This window comes from Neomonachus schauinslandi, chromosome 6 (assembly GCF_002201575.2).
Source record: "Neomonachus schauinslandi chromosome 6, ASM220157v2, whole genome shotgun sequence".
NCBI lineage: Eukaryota > Metazoa > Chordata > Mammalia > Carnivora > Phocidae > Neomonachus > Neomonachus schauinslandi.
The window spans coordinates 65,520,196-65,541,574 of record NC_058408.1 but is presented as its reverse complement, the minus strand read 5'-3'; the positions used below and the strand labels follow the sequence as shown (position 1 = coordinate 65,541,574).

The following is a 21,379-nucleotide window of genomic DNA, read 5'->3' as shown; positions in this document are numbered from 1 at the left end:
CATGGCATACCTTGTAAAATTATAGGTATAGAGCCCTAATAGAGCTCAGGGTTGAAATGGCTTTCCAATGTCAACATCAGAAAGATAACTATCATCTAAAATGCTGTGGTAAGAAGAATCTTAAGACTGCATATACAGTTGGTAGGAAAGGGTCCTGTGATCAGTTAAGAATATTTGTCACAGCCTGGCAGAAATACCTCATATTTACTATCTCCAATCTAGACAAATTATTTTCCAAAGTAATCATCCTCACTGAGAATTTAGATATGAATTGGGGAAAATTTCACTGAACTCTTTGAGTCTAAGACTAACATTCTTTAAATGTTCAATTAAATGATGTTTTTAAAGTATTTTTAACTGACAGTCCTCAGCTAGGATCTTGGGTTACTGTAACAAAAGCACTTTAGTTTCTCATTCTGTAATTCACTCATAAGACCACAATATCATCTTAAAAACTGCATTGTGTTTTATAATTTTCATAGTATATTCATGTTTTTATTTTCAAAAAAACTTTGTGACTATCAGATATCAACAGAGAAAAGCATATGATTAGGCAAGAGCCAAAGTGAGACCTCATAAATACAAACTTTTAAATAAAATATTCTTCCTTTAATAATGTCCTAGAAGTTCATTACTAAGTAAATCAATCAGCAGAAAATACCCACATCTTAAAAAAAAAAAAAAAAAAGCAACACTAAAACAGAAACTTTCTCTTCCATGCGCGCTCTTGTCCTTCACAGAGATTATGTGCATCACCCACCACTTAAAAGTAACAGTCACTGCTGTGTTACTGAGCAGAAGGACTCGAAGTGTGGTTGCTGGACCAGCAGCAGCAGCAGCACCTGGGAACCTGTCAGAAATGCCAATTCCCAGCCCCACTCACCCTATGGATTCAGAAGCCCTGGTGCTGACCCAACAAAGTGGGTCACAGCAAACCCTCTGCCCCATTCCGATGCATGCTGACGTCTCAGAGAATGGTTCCTTCCCTCTCCAACGTGACAGGTCCTTCACCTGCTTCTCCCTAGCGCCTCTTCACTCTTTCTCACAGTTTTCACAACCCAAAGATTTCCTCATTTGAATGATTAATTCACTAGTAACTGTGATGGTTTCCTACTTTCTTTCCTTTGAAATATGAGACTGCCTTTTAAATTATCCATTTAAAATTTTTTTTATTACACATAAATTACTATGAGCTGTTTACACAGAAAGAGATTTTTAGCTTGTGTCAACAGGTATAAGAATAATCTGGTATGTGGAGAAAGGAGAACCCTCATGCACTGCTGGTGGAAATGCAAACTGGTGCAGCCACTCTGGAAAACAGTGTGGAGGGTCCTCAAAAAGTTAAAAATACAAGTGCCCTACGATCCAGCAATCACACTACTAGGTATTTACCCAAAGAGTACAAAAATACTAATTCAAAGGGATACATGCACCCCAATGTTTATAGCAGTGTTATCTAAAATAGCCAAACTATGGAAATAGCCTAAGGGTCCATCGATAGGTGAATGGATAAAGATGCAGTATATATATACAATGGAATATTAGCCACAAAAGAGAATGAAATCTTAACATTTGCAACGATATGAAGGGAGCTAGAGTATTATGATTAGCGAAATAAGTCAGAGAAGGACAAATACCATGATTTCACTCACATGTGGAATTTAAGAAACAAAACAAATGAGCAAAGGGAAAAAAGAGAGATAAATCAAGAAACAAACTCTAGAGAACACACTGATGGTTACCAGAGTGGAGATGGTGGGGGGATGGGGGAAACAGGTGATGGAGACTAAAGAGTGCACTGGTCGTGATGAGCACCAGGTGATATATGGAAGTGTTGAATCACTATATTGTACACCTGAAACTAATATTATACTGTATGTTAACTGGAATTTAAATAAAAACTTAAAAAAAAATAATCCTGTATAAAAAAACTATTTTGTAAATAGGCTCACTTTTTTCTCTTCATTCCATCTTAAACTGTATACGATCAAACACACATTTGTGGGGAAGACTTTAAATAAATCATTGTACCTGTCAAATAGTTCACAAAGAAAAAATTACCCCATGGCCATCAAAAGTATCACTTTCCTATGAAAACATCTCCACTGACATTCATACAACCCATTCTTGCGTGGCGTCTTACTTACCTGTGCACATAGTGCAGCTGATGAACGGAATCGATTGCTATCACCATCTCGGCCAAGTAAAATCGAGCCATATCTTCAGGCAATCTATCTTCAAATTTGCTGAGCAGAGTAAGCAAATCCCCACCAACATAATAATCCATGACCAGGTACTGGGAATGAAAAAAAAAGGACTCAATAAATAATAAGGGTGAAAAATTAATATATGTAACATAACCCAAGGTCGAACAGCACTGGGTCAAATAATTTTGTTGTTAATTACAAGAAGCTGCATAAGACAATCCTTACAAGGCTTGTAAATTTCAGGAAGCAGTAAAATAAAATTTTAAAAACCTGAAGCAGGGAACAACAGGATTACTCTTGTTTTGTTGTTGTGTTTTGCAAATAACATCACCATCATCACCTATAACAATACACCACAGTTTTACCAACATTTCATAGAGGAAACAATGCATTAATTCTCCAAAAATGATTAAAATAACTCAGACTATAAGACAGTCCTTTATTATGTTGAGCAAATTCATTTTCATCATTGTTACATTTTCCTTATTTCCTGTTGGACTGGTAACAACTCTATCAAATCAGCACTTGGATCAGCATTTAGAAAGCACTAGTATATTGAATATAATAATTTCCATCATATACATACTTCTCTTTTCACTCCTGATAGTGCAGAAATATCAGAATGGACTTTTCTTAGATATGTATAAATAGAAGTCAACTAATTTTAGATATGGACTCTCATGGGTATATGTGTAGAATATTGTGATTTATAATAAATAATATATATACTTATATATATATATATACACACACACAGATATATATTTTGTTAGAGCTCCTAAAAACCCTTAAAATCTCCTAAGTGGGGGTGCCTGGGTGGCTCAGTCGGTTAAGCTCAGGTCATATGGGCTCAGGTCATAATCCCAGGGTCCTGGTGAGTAAGGAGTGTACAGGTATAGGCAGGAAGAGATAAGGGGCCCCTGACTAGGCTCTGAAAGAGTGAACAAGAGATAAGGGAATAGACCAGACCACCTGGCCCCGGATATTATGGTGGCTTCAGGGAATCACAGAAAACGAACAAACCTCAGAAGTAAGTCATTTAAGGGTGCTATCAATTGTCCTTGCTCAGACCAAGACTGCACAAGAATCTCAAGGCCACAAGCTCCCTGGTCAAGTTTTCAATAAAAGCCCTCAGTGGGCAACCCATTTGGGACCCTTCTCACTCTAGAGAGATTTCTTTCCTTTCTGTTCTCACCTTCACTTAATAAACTTTCAGGGCACTTCACCCTTTTGTGTTCGGGAGATTCATTCTTTGACTCCATGAAACAAGAACCCTGCAATCTTGTAACACTGGGATGGAGCAGGGTCAGACTGGGATGCTCAGCAGGGAGTCTGCTTCTCCCTCTCCCTCTGTCCCTCTCCCTGCTCAAGTTCTCTCTCTCTTAAATTAATTAATTAATTAAATACTTTAAAAATTATCTCCTAAGGGATAAGATAAAGGTGGCTTTTGTTATGTATAACAAACCCCTTTTCAACCACACTTGTGTTTACGTTAATGAGGTGACTTTTGGAAAGCCCTTAGGTAACCTAAGGATGGGGGCTGGTTGCCAGGGGAACCAACCAAGATTAGAAGGTTGGAAATTTCTAGAGTAGGGCTGGAGCTGAATCCATCACCAATGGCCAATGACTTGATCACTCATGCCTATCTAATGAAGCCTTCATAAAAACCCAGAAGGATGGGGTTTGGCAAGCTTCGGGCTGGGCAAACACAGGGAGTGGTGCTCGAAGAGTGGGGCACTTCTGCGGAGGGCGTGAGAGCTCCGCGCCTCTCCATCACATCTTGCCCTGTGCACTTTCTTCCTGCAGCTGGTCCTCAGTCAGGGGAGCAGCTCTGACAAACTAACCATATCTGAGGAGTGGGTCGTGGGAATCTCCAATCTACTGTCTGTGAGTCAGAAGCACAAGTAATAACCTGAAGTTGTAACTGGAGTGAGGAGGGAGTCTTGTAAGACTTTGAACCCTTAGCCTCTGGGATCTGAGTTGTCTCCAGGTAGGCAGCATCTGAATGGAGTTAAACTGCAGGGTGCTCGGCTGGCTTCGCAGGACTACCTGATGAGTGGAAAACCCACACAGCTAATGTCAGCAGTGAAGCAGTATTGAGACAGTATGGTGTGTGACGTAAATGAAACACTGGAGATTTCCTTTACCATGTGTGTTTGCCAAAAAAGACAGACAAGGAGTAGATGCTAAAATGTTCACAGGAATTAGCCCTGGGTTGTTAGATTACCCATGATGTCACAGCTTTTCAGTATTTTCTAATTGCTTTCTAAATATGCATGTGTATATTATATTATACATATTTTTTTATTTCATTATGTTATGTTAATCACCATACATTACATCATTAGTTTTTGATGTAGTATTCCATGATTGTTTGTGTATAACACCCAGTGCTCCATTCAATATGTGCCCTATTTAAAAAGAATCACCAGGCTAACCCATCCCCCACCTCCCTCCCCTCTAGAACCCTCAGTTTGATTCTCAGAGTTCATAGTCTCTCATGGTTCGTCTCCCCCTCCGATATCTCCCCCTTCATTTTTCCCTTCCTACTATCTTCTCTTTTTTTTTAACATATTATGTATTATTGGTTTCAGAGGTACGGGTCTGTGATTCATCAGTCTTACACAATTCACAGTGCTCACCATAGCACATACCCTCCCCAATGTCTATCACCGAGCCACCCCCCACCACTCCAGCAACCCTCAGTTTGATTCCTGAGATTAAGAATTCCTCACATTAGTGAGATCATATGATACATGTCTTTCTCTGATTGACTTATTTAGCATAATACCCTCTAGTTCCATCCTCGTCGTTGCAAATGGCAAGATTTCATTCCTTTATTGGCTGCATAATATTCCATTCTATATATATACCACTTCTTCTTTATCCATTCATCTGTCGATGGACATCTTGGCTCTTTCCACAGTTTGGTTATTGTGGACATTGCTGCTATAAACATCGGGGTGCATGTACCCCTTCGGATCCCTACATTTGTATCTTTGGGGTAAAAATACCCAGTAGTGCAATTGCTGGGTCATACAGTAGCTCTATTTTCAATTTTCTGAGGAACCATCATACTGCTTTCTTTCCAGAGTGGCTGCACCAGCTTGCATTCCCACCAACAGTGTAGGAGGGCTCCCCTTTCTCCACATCCTTGCCAAAATCTGTTGTTTCCTAATGTGTTAATTTTAGCCATTTTGACTGGTGTGAGGTGTTATCTCATTGAGGTTTTGATTTGGATTTCCCTGATGTCGAGCGATGTCGAGCACTTTTTCATGTGTCTTTGGCCATTTGGATGGAAAAATGTCTGTTCATGTCTTCTGCCCATTTCTTGATTGGATTATTTGTCCTTTGGGTGTTGAGTTTGATAAGTTCTTTATAGATTTTGGATACTAGCCCTTTATCTGATATATCATTTGCAAGTATCTTCTCCCATTCTGTCCGTTGTCTTTTGGTTTTGTTGACTGTTTCCTTTGCTGTGCAAAAGCTTTTTATCTTGATGAAGTCCCAATAGTTCACTTTTGCCCTTGCTTCCCTTGCCTTTGGCGATGTGTCTAGGAAGAAGTTGCTCTGGCTGAGGTCAAAGAGGTTGCTGCCTGTGTTCTCTAGGATTTTGATGGACTCCTGTCTCACATTTAGATCCTTCATATATTTTGAGTTTATTTTTGTGTGTGGTGTAAGGAAATGGTCCAGTTTCATTCTTCTGCATGTGGCTGTCCAATTTTCCCAACACCATTTGTTGAAGAGACTGTCTTTTTTCCATTGGACATTCTTTCCTGCTTTGTAGAAGATTAGCTGACCATAGAGTTGAGGGTCCATTTCTGGGCTCTCTATTCTGTTCCATTGATCTATGTGTCTGTTTTTGTGCCAGTACCATACTGTCTTGATGATGACAGCTTTGTTCAATAGAGCTGGAAGTCCGGAATTGTGATGCCGGCAGCTTTGCTTTTCTTTTTCAACATTCCTCTGGCTATTCGGGGTCTTTTCTGGTTCCATACAAATTTTAGGATTATTTCTTCCATTTCTTTGAAAAAAGTGGATAGTATTTTGATAGGGATTGCATTAAATGTGTAGATTGCTCTAGGCACCATTGACATCTTCACAATATTTGTTCTTCCAATCCATGAGCATGGAATGTTTTCCATTTCTTTGTGTCTTCCTCAATTTCTTTCATGAGTATTTTACAGTTTTCTGAGTACAGATCCTTTGTCTCTTTGGTTAGATGTATTCCTAGGTATCTTACGGTTTTGGGTGCAATTGTAAATGGGATCGACTCCTTAATTTCTCTTTCTTCTGCCTTGTTGTTGGTGTATAGGAATGCCACTGATTTCTGTGCATTGATTTTATATCCTGCCACTTTACTGAATTCCTGTATGACTTCTAGCAGTTTTGGGGTGGAGTCTTTTGGGTTTTCCAAATAAAATATCATATCATCTGCAGAGAGTGAGAGTTTGACTTCTTCTTTGCCGATTCAGATGCCTTTTCTTTCTTTTTGTTGTCTGATTGCTGTGGCTAGTACTCTTCTAGTACTATGTTGAATAGCAGTGGTGATAGCGGACATCCCTGCTGCGTTCCTGACCTTAAGGGGAAAGCTCTCAGTTTTTCCCCATTGAGAATGATACTCGCTGTGGGTTTTTCATAGATGGCCTTTATGATATTGAGGTATGTACCCTCTATGCCTACACTCAAGTTTTAATCAAGAAAAAATGCTGTACTTTGTCAAATGCTTTTTCTGCATCTATTGAGAGGATCATATGGTTCTTGTTCTTTCTTTTGTTAAGGTATTGTATCACATTGATTGATTTGTGGATGTTGAACCAACCTTGCAGCCCAGGGATAAATCCCACTTGGTCGTGGTGAATAATCCTTTTAATGTCCTGTTGGATCCTATTGGCTAGTATTTTGGTGAGAATTTTGCATCCATGTTCATCAAGGATATTGGTAATTCTCCTTTTTGATGGGGTCTTTGTCTGATTTTTGGGATCAAGGTAATGGTGGCCTCATAAAACGAGTTTGGAAGTTTTCCTTCCATTTCTATTTTTTGGAACAGTTTCAGAAGAATAGGTATTAATTCTTCTTGAAATGTTTGGTAGAATTCCCCTGGGAAGCCATCTGGCCCTGGGCTCTTGTTTGTTGGGAGATTTTTGATTACTGCTTCAATTTCCTTAGTGGTTATGGGTCTATTCAGGTTTGCTATTTCTTCCTGGTTCAGTGGTTCAGTTTTAGTAGTTCATATATCTCTAGGAATGCATCCATTTCTTCCAGATTATCTAATTTGCTGGCATAGAGTTGCTCATAATATGTTCTTATAATTGTTTGTATTTCTTTGGTGTTGGTTGTGATCTCTCCTCTTTCATTCATGATTTTATTTATTTGGGTCATTTCTCTTTTCTTTTTGATAAGTCTGGCCAGGGATTTATCAATCTTATAAATTCTTTCAAAGAACAATCTCCTAGTTTCGTTGATCTGTTCTACTGTTCTTTTGGTTTCTATTTCATTGATATCTGCTCTGATCTTTATTATTTCTCTTCTCCTGCTGGGTTTAGGCTTTATTTGCTGTTCTCTCTCCAGCTCCTTTAGGTGTAGGGTTAGGTTGTGTATTTGAGACCTTTCTTGTTTCTTGAGAAAGGCTTGTATTGCTATATACTTTCCTCTTAGGACCGCCTTTGCTGCATCCCAAAGATTTTGAACAGTTGTGTTTTCATTTTCATTTGTTTCCATGAATTTTTTAAATTCTTCTTTAATTTCCTGGTTGACCCATTCATTCTTTAGTAGGATGCTCTTTAGCCTCCATGTATTTGAGTTCTTTCCGACTTTCCTCTTGTGATTGAGTTCTAGTTTCAAAGCATTGTGGTCCGAAAATATGCAGGGAATGATCCCAGTCTTTTGGTACCGGTTGAGACCTGATTTGTGACCTAGGATGTGATCTCTTCTGGAGAATGTTCCATGGGCACTAGAGAAGAATGTGTATTCTGTTGCTTTGGGATGGAATGTTCTGAATATATCTGTGAAGTCCATTTGGTCCAGTGTGTCTTTTAAAGTCTTTCTTTCCTTGTTGATCTTTTGCTTAGATGATCTGTCCATTTCAGTGAGGGGGCTGTTAAAGTCCCCCACTATTACTGTATTGTTGTCGATGTGTTTCTTTGCTTTTGTTATTAATTGGTTTATATAATTGGCTGCTCCCTTGGGGCGCCTGTGTGGCTCAGTCGTTAAGCATCTGCCTTCGGCCCAGGTCATGATCCCAGGGTCCTGGGATCAAGCCCCACATCAGGCTCCCTGCTCCGCAGGAGGCCTGCTTCCCCCTCTCCCATTCCCCCTGCTTGTGCTCCCTCTCTCGCTGTGTCTCTCTCTGTCAAATAAATAAAATCTTTTAAAAAAATAAAAAATAAAAAAATAATTGGCTGCTCCCATGTTAGGGGCATAGATATTTACAATTGTTAGATCTTGTTGGATAGACCCTTTAAGTAGGATATAGTGTCCTTCCTCATCTCTTTGGTTTAAAATCTGATTTGTCTGGGTGCCTGGGTGGCTCAGATGGTTAAGTGTCTGCCTTCGGCTCAGGTCATGATCCCAGGGTCCTGTGATCGAGTCCCGCATCGGGCTCCCTGCTCAGCGGGGAGCCTGCTTCTGCCTCTGCTTCTCTTTCTCTGTCTCTTATGAATAAATAAATAAAATATTTAAAAAAAAATAAAATCTGATTTGTCTGATATGAGGATTGCCACCCCAGCTTCCTTTTGGTGTCCATTAGCATGGTAAATGGTTTTCCACCCCCTCACTTTCAATCTGGAGGTGTCTTTGGGTCTAAAATGAGTTTCTTCCAGACAGCGTATCGATGGGGCATATTTTTTTGTCCAATCTGATAGCAAGTGTCTTTTGATTGGGGCATTTAGCCCATTTACAGTCAGGGTAATTATTGAAAGATATGAATTTAGTGCCATTGTATTGCCTGTAAGGTGACCGTTACTGTATATTGTCTCTGTTCCTTTCTGGTCTATGTTACTCTTGGGCTCTCTCTTTGCTTAGAGGACCCCTTTCAATATTGCTTGTAGGGCTGGTTTCATGTTTGCAATTTCCTTTAGTTTTTGTTTGTCCTGGAAGCTTTTTACCTCTCCTTCTATTTTCAATGACAGCCTAGCTGGATATAGTATTCTTGGCTGCATATTTTTCTCATTTAGTGCTCTGAATATATCATGCCAGTCCTTTCTGGCCTGCCAAGTCTCTGTGGATAGGTCTGTTGCCAATCTAATGTTTCTATCATTGTAGGTTACAGATCTCTTGTCCCGAGCTGCTTTCAGGATTTTCTCTTTGTCTCTGAGACTCATAAGTTTTACTGTTAGATGTTGGGGTGTTGACCTATTTTTATTGATTTTGAGGGGGGTTCTCTGTGTCTCCTGGATTTTTTTTTTTTTTTAAGATTTTGTTTATTCATTTGACAGAGACAGATACAGTGAGAGAGGGAACACAAGCAGGGGGAGTGGGAGAGGGAGAAGCAGGCTTCCCGCAGAGCTAAGAGCCCGATGTGGGGCTTGATCCCAGGACCCCGGGATCATGACCTGAGCCGAAGGCAGACGCTTAACGACTGAGCAACCCCGGCGCCCCTGTCTCCTGGATTTTGATGCCTGTTTCTATCCCCAAATTAGGGAAGTTCTCTGCTATAATTTGCTCCAATATACCTTCTGCCCCGCTCTCTCTTTCTTCTTCTTCTGGGATCCCAATTATTCTAGTATTGTTTCATCTTATGGTATCACTTATCTCTCGAATTCTACCCTCGTGATCCAGTAGCTGTTTGTTCTCTCTTTTTCTCAGCTTCTTTATTTTCCATCATTTAGTCTTCTATATCACTGATTCTCTCTTCTGCCTCATTTATCCTAGCAGTTAGAGCCTCCATTTTTTATTGCACCTCATTAATAGCCTTTTTGATTTTGACTTGGTTAGATTTTAGTTCTTTTATTTCTCCAGAAAGGGTTTCTCTAATATCTTCCATGCTTTTTTCAAGCCCAGCTAGTATCTTTAAAATCATCATTCTGAACTCTAGTTCCGACATTGTACTAATGTCCATATTGAGTAGGTCCCTGGCAGTCGGTACTGTCTCCTGTTCTTTTTTTTGAGGTGAGTTTTTCCGTCTTGTCATTTTGTCCAGAGGAGAACGGACGAATGAGAGAACAAAATGCTAACAGGGTAAAAACGACCCCAGAAAAACATACACTAAACAAATCAGAAGAGACCTGAAACTGGGGGAAAAGAAAGGGAAAGAAAGAAAAAGGAAAAAAAAATAAAAAGAAAGAAAAAAAAAAGAATATGATCAAATATGATCAGGCTGGTGAATAGATCAGTGCCACACACTAGATTTTGGGTGTATTTTGGTCTGTTAGAAGAAACTGCCTTCCAAAATTTTAAAGAAAGAAAAACTTATATATGTACAAAAATAAGGGTAAATACGATGAAGGGATAGAATATGACCGTAAAGATGAAAATTATAAAAGATTTTATAAAAGGAATTAATAAATAAGAAGTTGGTTGAAAAAAGAAAGAAGAGAAATCTAAAGAAAAAAAAGGGAGAGACTGTGATCAGGCAGGAGACTAGAACAAAGCCATACACTAGAGATTTAGGGTATATTTTGGTCTGTTAGAAGAAACTGTATCCCAAAATTTTAAAGAGAGAGCAACTTATATATATACCAAAAATAAGGGTAACTACAAAGAAGGGATAGAATATGACTCTAAAAATGAAAAAAAAAAAGATTTTTAAAAAAGGGATTAATAAGATGTTGGTTGAAAAAGGGAAAAAGAAAAATTCAAAAAAATAGGAAAAAAAAAGAAAATTAAAAAAAATTAACTTCAAAAGACTAAAGAATCGGGAGAAAACAGCTATGAATTCTATGTGCTGTATTCCCCTAGCATTGGAGTTCTGCCGTTTTCATTGATCGGTAAACTTGGTCTTGGCTGGCTATTCTTGCTGATCTGGGGGAGGGGCCTGTTGCAGTGGTTCTCAAATGTCTTTGCCGGAGGCGGAATTGCCCCCCCTCCCTCCGGGTCCAGGCTAAGTCATCTGCTTGGGTTTGCTCTCAGGAGCTTTTGTTCCCTGCAAACTTTCCGTACAGCTTTGGAGGCCGAGAGTGAAAACGGCGGCCTCCCAATCTCCGCCCCAGAGGAGCCGAGAACTTGGGGGCCCCACTCCTCAGTGAGCCCCAAGAAAAGCAGTCCGTCACTCCTGTCTCCCCAGTCTCCAGCCACACTCCGTGCTCACCCGGCCTGTGACCGAGCGTTTCTATCTCTGGCACACAACCCCATTTGGAGTCTCCAAACCCAGCAGATCCCTGCGGTGCACTCCCACACCACTCCTCCCGGGGGAGAAAGGGGAGTCTCCCCGGATCTGCTGCTTGTTGGGTCTCTGCTTCCAGAAAGTGGTCGCTTTTCTGTTCAGAGAGTTGCTGCTATTCTTTTCTTCTATCTCCTGTTGAGTTCGTAGGTGTTCAGAATGGTTTGATACCTATCTAGCTGAATTCCTGGGACCAGATGAAATTTAGGTCTCCTACTCCTCCACCATCTTGCTCCTCCTCCCTATACATATTCTTTTAAGGTGAGTGAAAACAAGACTCAGTGGAAAGATGGACTTTGTAGTCAGGGATACTTGTATTCAAATTCTGACTCTGGGTTTTTAAGTGGCTTGGAAAATTATTTAATCTCTTTGAACTTTCTCATCTATCACTCTACAATAATGATACCTTCTTCAGAGTACAGCACTCACCATCAAGGACAGTAAACAGAAGGTATTTAAATGTCACTTATAACACCTTCAAGTTAAAATGATTTTATTACCAAATGAAGATATTACTTCAGTGATCTCACCCATTTGACATTTAAGATTTAAAGAAAGTCTTGAGAAAATTCACATTCTTATTACTATATATTAAAATTATAAGCATGGGTAGTTTCTGTTAAATAAAAGAAACTAATTTTACTGTTAAATCCTTGAAAATAAAAGGAACAATATATTTCAAATCCTGGTCTATGGTTTCCTTGCTCTATTTACTAGGCCTAATGTTTAACAGATTCCATCATGAAGATTAGAGCAAACTAATTTAATGTAATGAAATAGTGTTAGCATAAACATGTCACTAGAAGTGGCAATGGTGGTGGTGAAGAAATCCACAGCTACTGCCTTAAAGAAGTACTCTGAGCAGAACAGCAAACACAAAAACTTTTCAAATAAAAAGTCTGCTATTGAAACAGAAGTAGAATATTTACACATAGGAAGTCATAAAATGTAATTCACCCCTTCAACCAACAGTCCCTAGGTGTCAATCAGGATTTTTTGGTACCAAACACGGAGAAAAAACCCAGAGGATAAAAAGACGAAAGGCTCCTCCATCAAAGGCTTTCCTGTCTTGATGTGTCCAATAGCTGTGCCTGCCACACCGGGCTCCCACAGGCTGAGTATAACAAACTGCTAAAAAAAAAAAACAGTCGTCTCAACATTTTTGCCACATTCAAAACTGAGGCTCCTTGTGTCATTGTCTCTCACCTACTTTCATCCATAATCTGCTACGTGCTTCCCCTTAACAAACCCCGAGCCCCAGGATCCCTCACCTTCCTGCCTGTCCACGTGCCTCACTGAACCTCTTCTCTGGTAAACAAACCTCCTTGAGATAGCATAAAAAATTATGAATACATAATTATTCTGTTTTCCTTTCTGGCTGCCTGCTAAAATGGCAGCCTGCTCATATTCTTTCCCTACCTTGCCCTCAGAGGAAATTAGCTGTTACTAGGACAGAATTCAGCAACTGGAGGGAGCAATGAGCAGAAAACACAAAAGAAAATTCTCAAAAGAAAAGCGATGAGTTGAAAATGAACTACACTTATAATCGGGTTTTGGTGTGAGGGAGACAAGATGCATCAGAAACAGCAGACAAATAAAAACCCCACATGGGAAAAAGGCTCTTTTTCTCCGTAACACATCCCAGCGAGTATCTCCAAGAGCTGCGAGTCAGTCTTCTATTTTCTCCTTTGTTCAGAACAACATTCAACTAGATCACCAAGGTCGTGTTGGGTCTACTTCCTACTAAATGTCTGTGGAGTCCTTCCACTTCTACCCTACCCACTACCCTAATCCTAACCTAGGTCCCTGGCCTGTCTTGACTATATTACTGTTACAGGTTTAAGGGTAAAGAGCTTGCTGTATTATATTTTATTCTGTACAAAACTTTCTTGGGAATGGAAGACAGAATACAGAACAAGTGAGGATCAAAGAAGCTCATTCACAATTCCACAGATACGGAGTACCCACTATGCGCTAACATCACACTAGACAACAAGGTGCTACAATGAGAGTAAGATGTGGCTCCTACCTTAATGGAATTTACAACCTAATGGAGAAGAAAACACAAATCAATGGGCAAGTTCAGTGTAACATAAATACTGTGACAGAAATAAGCAGAGGGTGCTGCTGTAAGCTCTAAAAGACCCTAACCTCTGAATCAGGTTCATTAATTCATTAATTCATTCATCTAAAATTTATTTTTGTACAAGGTGTGAAAACTATTCTCTTATTCGTGGAGAGTTATCTAAAACAAGTAATAAAATATCCATTCTTTCCCCTAATTCAACTGAAATTCTCCCTTATCATAATTTAAGATGTGAAACACCCTTAGATCTGCTCTTGGGCACTCTATTCTGCCACAGTTGCTCTCAGCGATTAATCAGTAAAATGTAGTATCTGGTACAACAACGTCCTACTCATAAACTACCTTTAAAATAGTGCCCAATATAAGATGCCTTTAAATGAGCTTAAGAAAAATAGAGACCGAGAGGTAATGTTTGTAAAATATGTCAAGGAGATAATAATCCTAACATAAAGAGCTCCCACCAGGTGTTAAGAAGAGGGCGAGCAATCCAACAAAACTAGGCTGAAGCTATTAACAGTTAATTCACCTAAGAGAAAACACAATTAGCTAATTAATACATGGTCAAAACCAAAGCAACAATGAGATGCCATTCTATACCAACCAGATTAGCAAAGAGACCATTCCTATTCTGGGAACACTAAGTTGCAACAACACTGCGTTCTTGGGCATGATGACTTACTGCACCTGCTCGGCAAAGTAACTTCACAGTATCTACTGAAATTTAAAAGGCACATACCTCTGGACCTAGTATTTCCACTTTAAGGAATATAGTGCAGGGCATGTGGGCAAGTATGTTTACTGCACAGCACTTTGATAACTGCAACAGATCAGAAACAGTATGAATAGAAACGAGTCCAAAAGGAAACTATTAAATGCATCCATCCAACATGTCCATTCTGTGGAATATTGTACAGTCATCAAAAGGAGTAATTACATAAATATGCCCATCTTTTAGGACAACAGCCAGCTGCAGAGTAACACATACTTTGTTTTTACATATCCAGACCTCCGTATTGTAGAGGGGGATGGAGCCAGTCACAATGAAGCTGACCAGCGGAGTAAAATTCTGCCAAGGCCCAAAGGTGATGGAACAAAAGTCAAAGGCAAATACCTTACGCACACTGAAAGAAAAGATGAGAACAGGTGTAAATATGAATAAATTTGTACACATATAGGGGAAGAATGAAAGGGAACACTGAGACCAGAGCATGGAAAGTGAAAAGTTCATGCTTGAGTAACCAGAGGTTTCATTTTCTCCATGAAGTAGGAGTTACAGAATGAAGGTACAGGGATATTTATACAAGGTCCCTATACTATAGGTAGGGATCATAGCTGCTATGTCTGTTTTATGGCTGTAATCAAGAGCGTAAGAAGTCGAACGATTTGCCCAAACATACCCTAGATAGTGGGAAAACCAGAACTCAGTGTTCTTGATCCTTCTATCAGCTCCTTTTTACTCAAAGAGTTTTTTCAGTAAAAAAACTGACTACATCCATGACATAACGAGTATGTACAGAACCCCAGAAAAATAAAAAAGAAATTAAAGATACAGACTGAGTCTTTAGCAATCTTTTATCCTTCCAAAATAAACAGACCTCTAGGTATGGATAGAACACACCATAAGATTTCCAACTCTGAATTTCTTAAAAAAAAAAAAAATCCATATTTCAAAGTTTGTGCTTTGTAAGAAACTACATTCCAAAGAAACAATGTGACTGTATTCATCTCTCCTTGCTTTTTCTAACAATTTCTATCTTCAGCACAAACTGGATTCCAGTAGAGAATCTGGGGTTCATATGACTAACTACAATCTAACATTTAAATGTCTTTCAAAAAATAAATAAACAAATGTCTTTCATCCTCTAAACAGTTTACAAATGCTAATTCAAGAAGAAAATTTTTGTTTTAAATATTTCCCTGGCTTTTTTTTTCCTCCAGCATAAAATAACTAAACTGGAAACAGAGGACAAGAAAATATGAAGAAGAGACAAATTTCACTGATTCATAATATTCTAAATGATATCTAAGTGATAAGAATTTTATGTGACAGTGACAACGCCTCTAAGCGGGTTTGTATTTAATGAGGTTTTCCTAAGGGAAAAAAGTATTCTAATCACATTTTAAGATCGTTTGTTAAATTACACCACTTCATCTCAAGCAAATAAAATGCACGTATGCTATGACTATATATTTTTTCATAAAGTGGCTGCAGAGATATTTGAGCAGGTTATAAATGAAAGTGCAATTATTCATCACAGCCTCTTGAATCCTATACCACAGACCACGTTACTTATTTGGCTACTTCAGGGCTATGAGGGTTAACAGTTATTTTGGAAAATTACTGTATAATAAAATTTCCTTTTTGGAATCTAAAACTAGATTTGCCAACATTTCTAAATGATTTTATTTTCTAATATTTTATAAATATTTGAAAGCAAATCTTTGATGATAACCAAGATAATTTAGGATTTCTATTCTTGAGACTAAAATACCATAAGCTTGCCCTAAACTAAGAAAAACTGGCAATTTAGAGGAGATTTGACCACAGAAGTATTTTAGCCCTCCTCCAGTTATACTGTAACATTTATTCTAATATAATCAATGACTAGTATATACAGACTATTTCTCATAGAGAAATGCCTCTGGGAAAAAAATGTTAATTCTAATGTCAAATGCAAAGGGAACAGGTAAGACTAAATTCAGATGAGAGAGAACGATATGTCAGGCTTTCTGTCAATGAAAATTAGGCAAAATTTTGCTATACAAAATTTTGTATTTGGACACAATTTCTGTATCTATATATTTCCTTTTTTTTTTAAAGATTTTATTTATGTGAGAAAGAGAATGAGAGAGAACATGAGAGGGGGGAGGGTCAGAGGGAGAAGCAGACTCCCTGCTGAGCAGGGAGCCCGATACGGGACTCAATCCTGGGACTCCAGGATCACGACCTGAGCTGAAGGCAGTCAATGACTGAGCCACCCAGGCACCCTGTATCAATACATTTCTGTGTTTATAACAAAATACAGATTTTTAAGCAATCCATAACTCTACAGTGTTACGCCTACCTACAACAAAAAACACTGTCAGAGTGGATTTAAGTCCTTATCACCTAAAAGCTTTTGAAAATCCATCACAATAAACTGCTATAAGTTTGCTAACCAAGTACGTGTTTATGTTTAATTTACTCTTACAAATTTTGCTGACAAACCTATGTAGAGTGTATTTGCATTGACAAATTCATCCCAAAAATCTCATATATGTATTGTAAATCCAAGTCAAATATCCTTCCACTCAATTTAACAGAGCAACTAGAGTGTGCAAAGCTCTGCATTATGACTTTTAAACAATTCTGACCAAAACCCACAATAATACGATTTATATGATGATTCAATACATATTATAAAAGAAATAAATGTCATGAAGCAATAATCTCTCTTACTGCTTGAACTCTGTCATTTTCTATTTTACTTAACTTTTTAAATACTGGTTGTAACCCACTAAATTGAGTTTACAATCCACCAATGGGTCATGATCTGAAGTCTGAAACACACTATCATACTCTGCAAGCATGTAAGGCATGTAAAGACAAGTAATGTAATGACATTGTTGGAACCCCTGGATCTGCCTGAAATCAGATAAACTCCATGACTACTAAGTTACACAGCCCTGTAAGTACATTTTAGCTAAAGATAGCAGGGTTCATATCATTTATTTAATCTTCGTAAGCTGTATCCCCAAAATCAGAGATGTACATATACGTACGTTACTCATCTAATGGCAGTACTAAAAAAATGTAGAGCTAAAATGCAATGAGAAACATTAATTCAAACTGGGAATTCTGGAGAAGACTTTTAAAATGCAGACTTTGAGACAATTTTGGAGTATTAGCTGGACTTCAACAGGACAAGAGGGAGAGGAACGGGCTCTGGCATGAAAGGTACCAGGGAGAACAGAAATAAAGGCAAAGGAGAACAGAAACAAAGGCAAAAAGGAGTACAGACAATGTCCAAGAACGGAGGTATTCCACTAAAGCTGAAAAATTGGATTTGTGGGTGGGCACGATATTTCCAGTTTATCTTTTTTTAAAAAACCACTCTGTCTAACACGACTGACAAACCGTGTCCCTCCTCCTCGACGACTCCCCTTTCATTCATTTCAGTGATGCAGAACCTGGACTCTCTTTCTTGCTCTGACCGTTTCCACTAGTTTCCTCCTTGTTGGGTCTCTAGGTCTGGCTTCTCTAGGCAAACTTTTTTCCCTGTACAAGCACCCATCAGTTATTCTCTTTTACTACTAGTATTCATTGTTATCTACAAGAGGAGCTGGCCAATTTTTCCTGTAAAGGGCCAGAGATTAAACACTTCAGGCTTGGCCGGCCAAGAGGAAAAAGCAAGATATATAGTAAGATAGAAAACAAATTTCCACACATTTTTACTGGCAAAAGTCAAAATAAAATAATTGAGTGCGAGTTTTATAATGCAGGTGTACTAACAGAAAAATGTAATTCTTTTTGTGGGCAAGGGATGACCATTTGCTTAATTGGGTCTCAGTGTCAGTGTTCCCCATCATCACAGTCTGGCTAATGTTCCTCTAAAAGTGCTGATCTATACTGGGAGTTTACGTATTTCATCTGTGAAAATGTCTTCACAAAGATGGCTACTGGTATCAATTCGTGAGCATATAATTTTGATTGAGCATATTCCTCACATGGAAGGTGTCTATAGAATGCTACTGGATTTTTCTCCTGATACTTGTGTTCAAGCATGTCGATACACAGCAGATTAATCACTTCTAACTAAAGGTTAGGTGGAAGGTCGCGATTGCCAGTAACCGGGTTTTGAACTACGGACAAATCCTTAGCACTTGCATCAAATCCCAAAAACTGCTGCTAACTGTATTTTGAGCTTAAAAGGTCTCTCTGCTGCAAATCTGTGTGGAAATAGAAATCTCACTTCTTTTTACTTTTGACGGCATGAGAATCAGATAAAGCAGCTTGACATTACTTGTGATTCCAACAATATTCGCTGTCAAAATGACTTTGCCAGAGTGTAAGTTTTGCATGTAAGTGCTGTTTTGTCATAATTTTACGTAAAACTTATTTTTAAAACATATCAAGTCTACAGGAAAAGCTAATTTCAAAGCTATTCAATATTTTATACAAATGGTTGAGGGTGAAGTTTTTTGTTCAGAAATATTTCAATCTTGGCCCTCTGTAACAAAATCTTGACACTGCAAAAGCACTGAATGGCCGAATGTAGAGCAAGTGAGGATATTCAGCTTTGGTTTCTGACAAAAATTCATGGATATGGTAACAGTCTTTTCCATTAAGACTGAATGAAGTTCACCAGTGATATTCCTGGTTCAGTAACAAATGAAAGATTCAAGTGTTTGCTGCAAACTGTCTGCTCATTAATAAGACGATGCATATCCACGGGCTCTGGGCACCTAATATTTTTACGTAATTTGTAAATCTGTCTGACTAAGCCTCTTCCTACTCCACACCTATTTTACCACTCTCACTTGTAATACATACTAGCAAATTCTAATGCAGGTTGTAGCAACTTAGGGTTTCCTCAACTTCTCTGAAAATTCGATTGGCTATTATTCCACACAAGCTATTAGTAAAGGCTGATTCCTCAGGACCACAAACTCAGCACAACTCCCCAAGTCACAACAAAAGAGCAGGACCTCTTTCATCTCAAGAGCCAAAAGCAACCACTCAAAATCATTTCCTGGTTTTAAAATCAACCGATGACGTTCCCAACGTCCCCCATTCTTGAAGCAACCGTTCTCACCAAAAGGCTAATAGTGTGAGACAAGTTTATTTTCTGTGAATGTTTCTTTGGCTGCAGCAAATGTGATTTAATTCACGCAGTGCTGGTAAATGGCCTTCCTGCCTGCCTAACAACGAGCCACTCAGGAGCTCACTACGGCTCATTTCGTATTTTTGTGAAGAAGGTCTGCTGTGATAAGATACTGTTTTGTATTTTTGACTTTCCTGACTGCTGCCTTCCTGGGAGCTGGGAAGGCTGCGAGGAGGACTCGGCGTGGCCCTATGGACGCCGGCCGGTCCAGCAGGCCCGCCGTGGTGTGGCGGCACAGTCACACCAGGCTGGCCTCTAACTTGTTAACAATATAACCCCCACTGCGCTGTGCCTGCAGAGCAGGCCTATGGGAAGTCCACGCATGCACTATTAATGACAAGAATAATAGAGTGTCACAGGATCGCAATACGTACGGCATCAGAAATGCTATCAAGTTGTAAATGTCACTGAAATTTGTAGGCCACTGAACAGTGCACAGCATCAAGAGAACATGCACATGCGGTGTTCCCCTGGGTCATGGGACCAGCTGCTGTCGCATGAGGCCCACTCTGCCATCATCGTGCAAAAGCAGCCACTGAAAATGTACAAATCAGCAGGCATGGCTTAGTTCCAACAGAACTTTATGGACACTGAAGTCTGAATTTTATATTACACATGTCACAAAATATTCTTTTAATTTTTTTTCAAATATTTAAAAATTCTTAGCTTGTGGGCTGTACAAAAATAGGTGGTGAGCCAAATCTGTGCCGCAGGCAGTAATTTGCCAAAAACTGATCTATAAGATAAGGACTCCATAAGCTATACGGTGCTATTTACCCTCAGGAGCACCGGACTTAGATGCCTAACCCACTCCGTGGATCACACGACAATTCAAACCCAACACATACTAAATTAAACCCATCACCTTCCCCCTGTCCTAAATTTTCCCTTCCCAAATATATTTCCCAACCCAATTCATCAACCACTAAGCACTGAATCCCCCAAGTCAGCTGCTGGAAAACTAAGAATCATCCACACTCCTCCTTGAAGCCCTTCTAAACTCAGAACTGGTCCTAGCTCCTCAGCGTGCTCTACAGTCTGGAAGTACCATTCTGTACTCCCTCCCTTCCACTGCTGTGATCTCGCTGGCTTCCTCTCATCCCTCAAACACCCCTCTTGTCCCCTCCCACCACAGACTCTGCACGGTCCTAAAACAGCCGTTTTCACACTTTGCTCTGTGAGGGACACCTGAGTGATCATGAGGGGAGGTAGAAGGAAGAAGTTAAGAGACAAGTCAGGGCCGTTCCATTTCTGTATGCCTTACTGTCTGGGCTTGCAGATATAAAATCATTCTAAAAAATACACAAGAGTTCCATGACCCAAAAACCCCACTATGTGAGAACCATGGCTGTGAAAGTCTAATTTCTTTACCGTAACATGTAAGGTGCTATATGATGTGACTCTCTCGTCTCTCCGCCCCCATCTCCAAGCCCCTTATTCCACCCTCCACCAGTGCGAACACAACAAGCTTCAATCTCCACACTTTGGCTCACCAAGCCCTCTCTGCCTCTTCTCCCTTCTTGGTTTGCTAATTTATATTTGTCTTAGAAGAGTCCTCACTGACTTCATGCCTTTGAATAAATGTTATACTTTCTTCATCTGAAATAATCTGAAAATATTATTTACTTGATTTTGGACTTACTGTCTGGAACAGTAAGAAGAGAGATCCTTTGTCTTTCTCACTACTGAATCTCCAGAATCTAGAGAAATGTGCCTCGCATATGGCACATATCCAATAAACATCTAACACGTGAATAAGAAATCTCATTAATTTTTTTTTAAAGATTTTATTTATTTATTCATGAGAGACAGAGAGAGAGAGAGAGAGAAGCAGAGGGAGAACCAGGGTCCCAAGGAGCAGGGACCCCGATGCGGGACTCAATCCCAGGACCCCGGGATCATG

At 39.3% G+C, this 21,379-nt stretch overlaps 1 protein-coding gene across 8 annotated transcripts in view; it reads right to left on the bottom strand.

Moving 5' to 3' along the window:
• Positions 1–21,379, bottom strand: part of CDC42BPA (CDC42 binding protein kinase alpha) — a 330,947-nt gene that overhangs the window by 203,737 nt on the left and 105,831 nt on the right. For all 8 annotated transcript variants that reach the window (XM_044915969.1, XM_044915970.1, XM_021689881.1 and 5 more), the window contains exon 5: positions 2,148–2,296. In XM_044915969.1, coding sequence (XP_044771904.1) covers positions 2,148–2,296 — 149 coding nt within the window. The remainder of the gene's footprint in view (positions 1–2,147; positions 2,297–21,379) is intronic.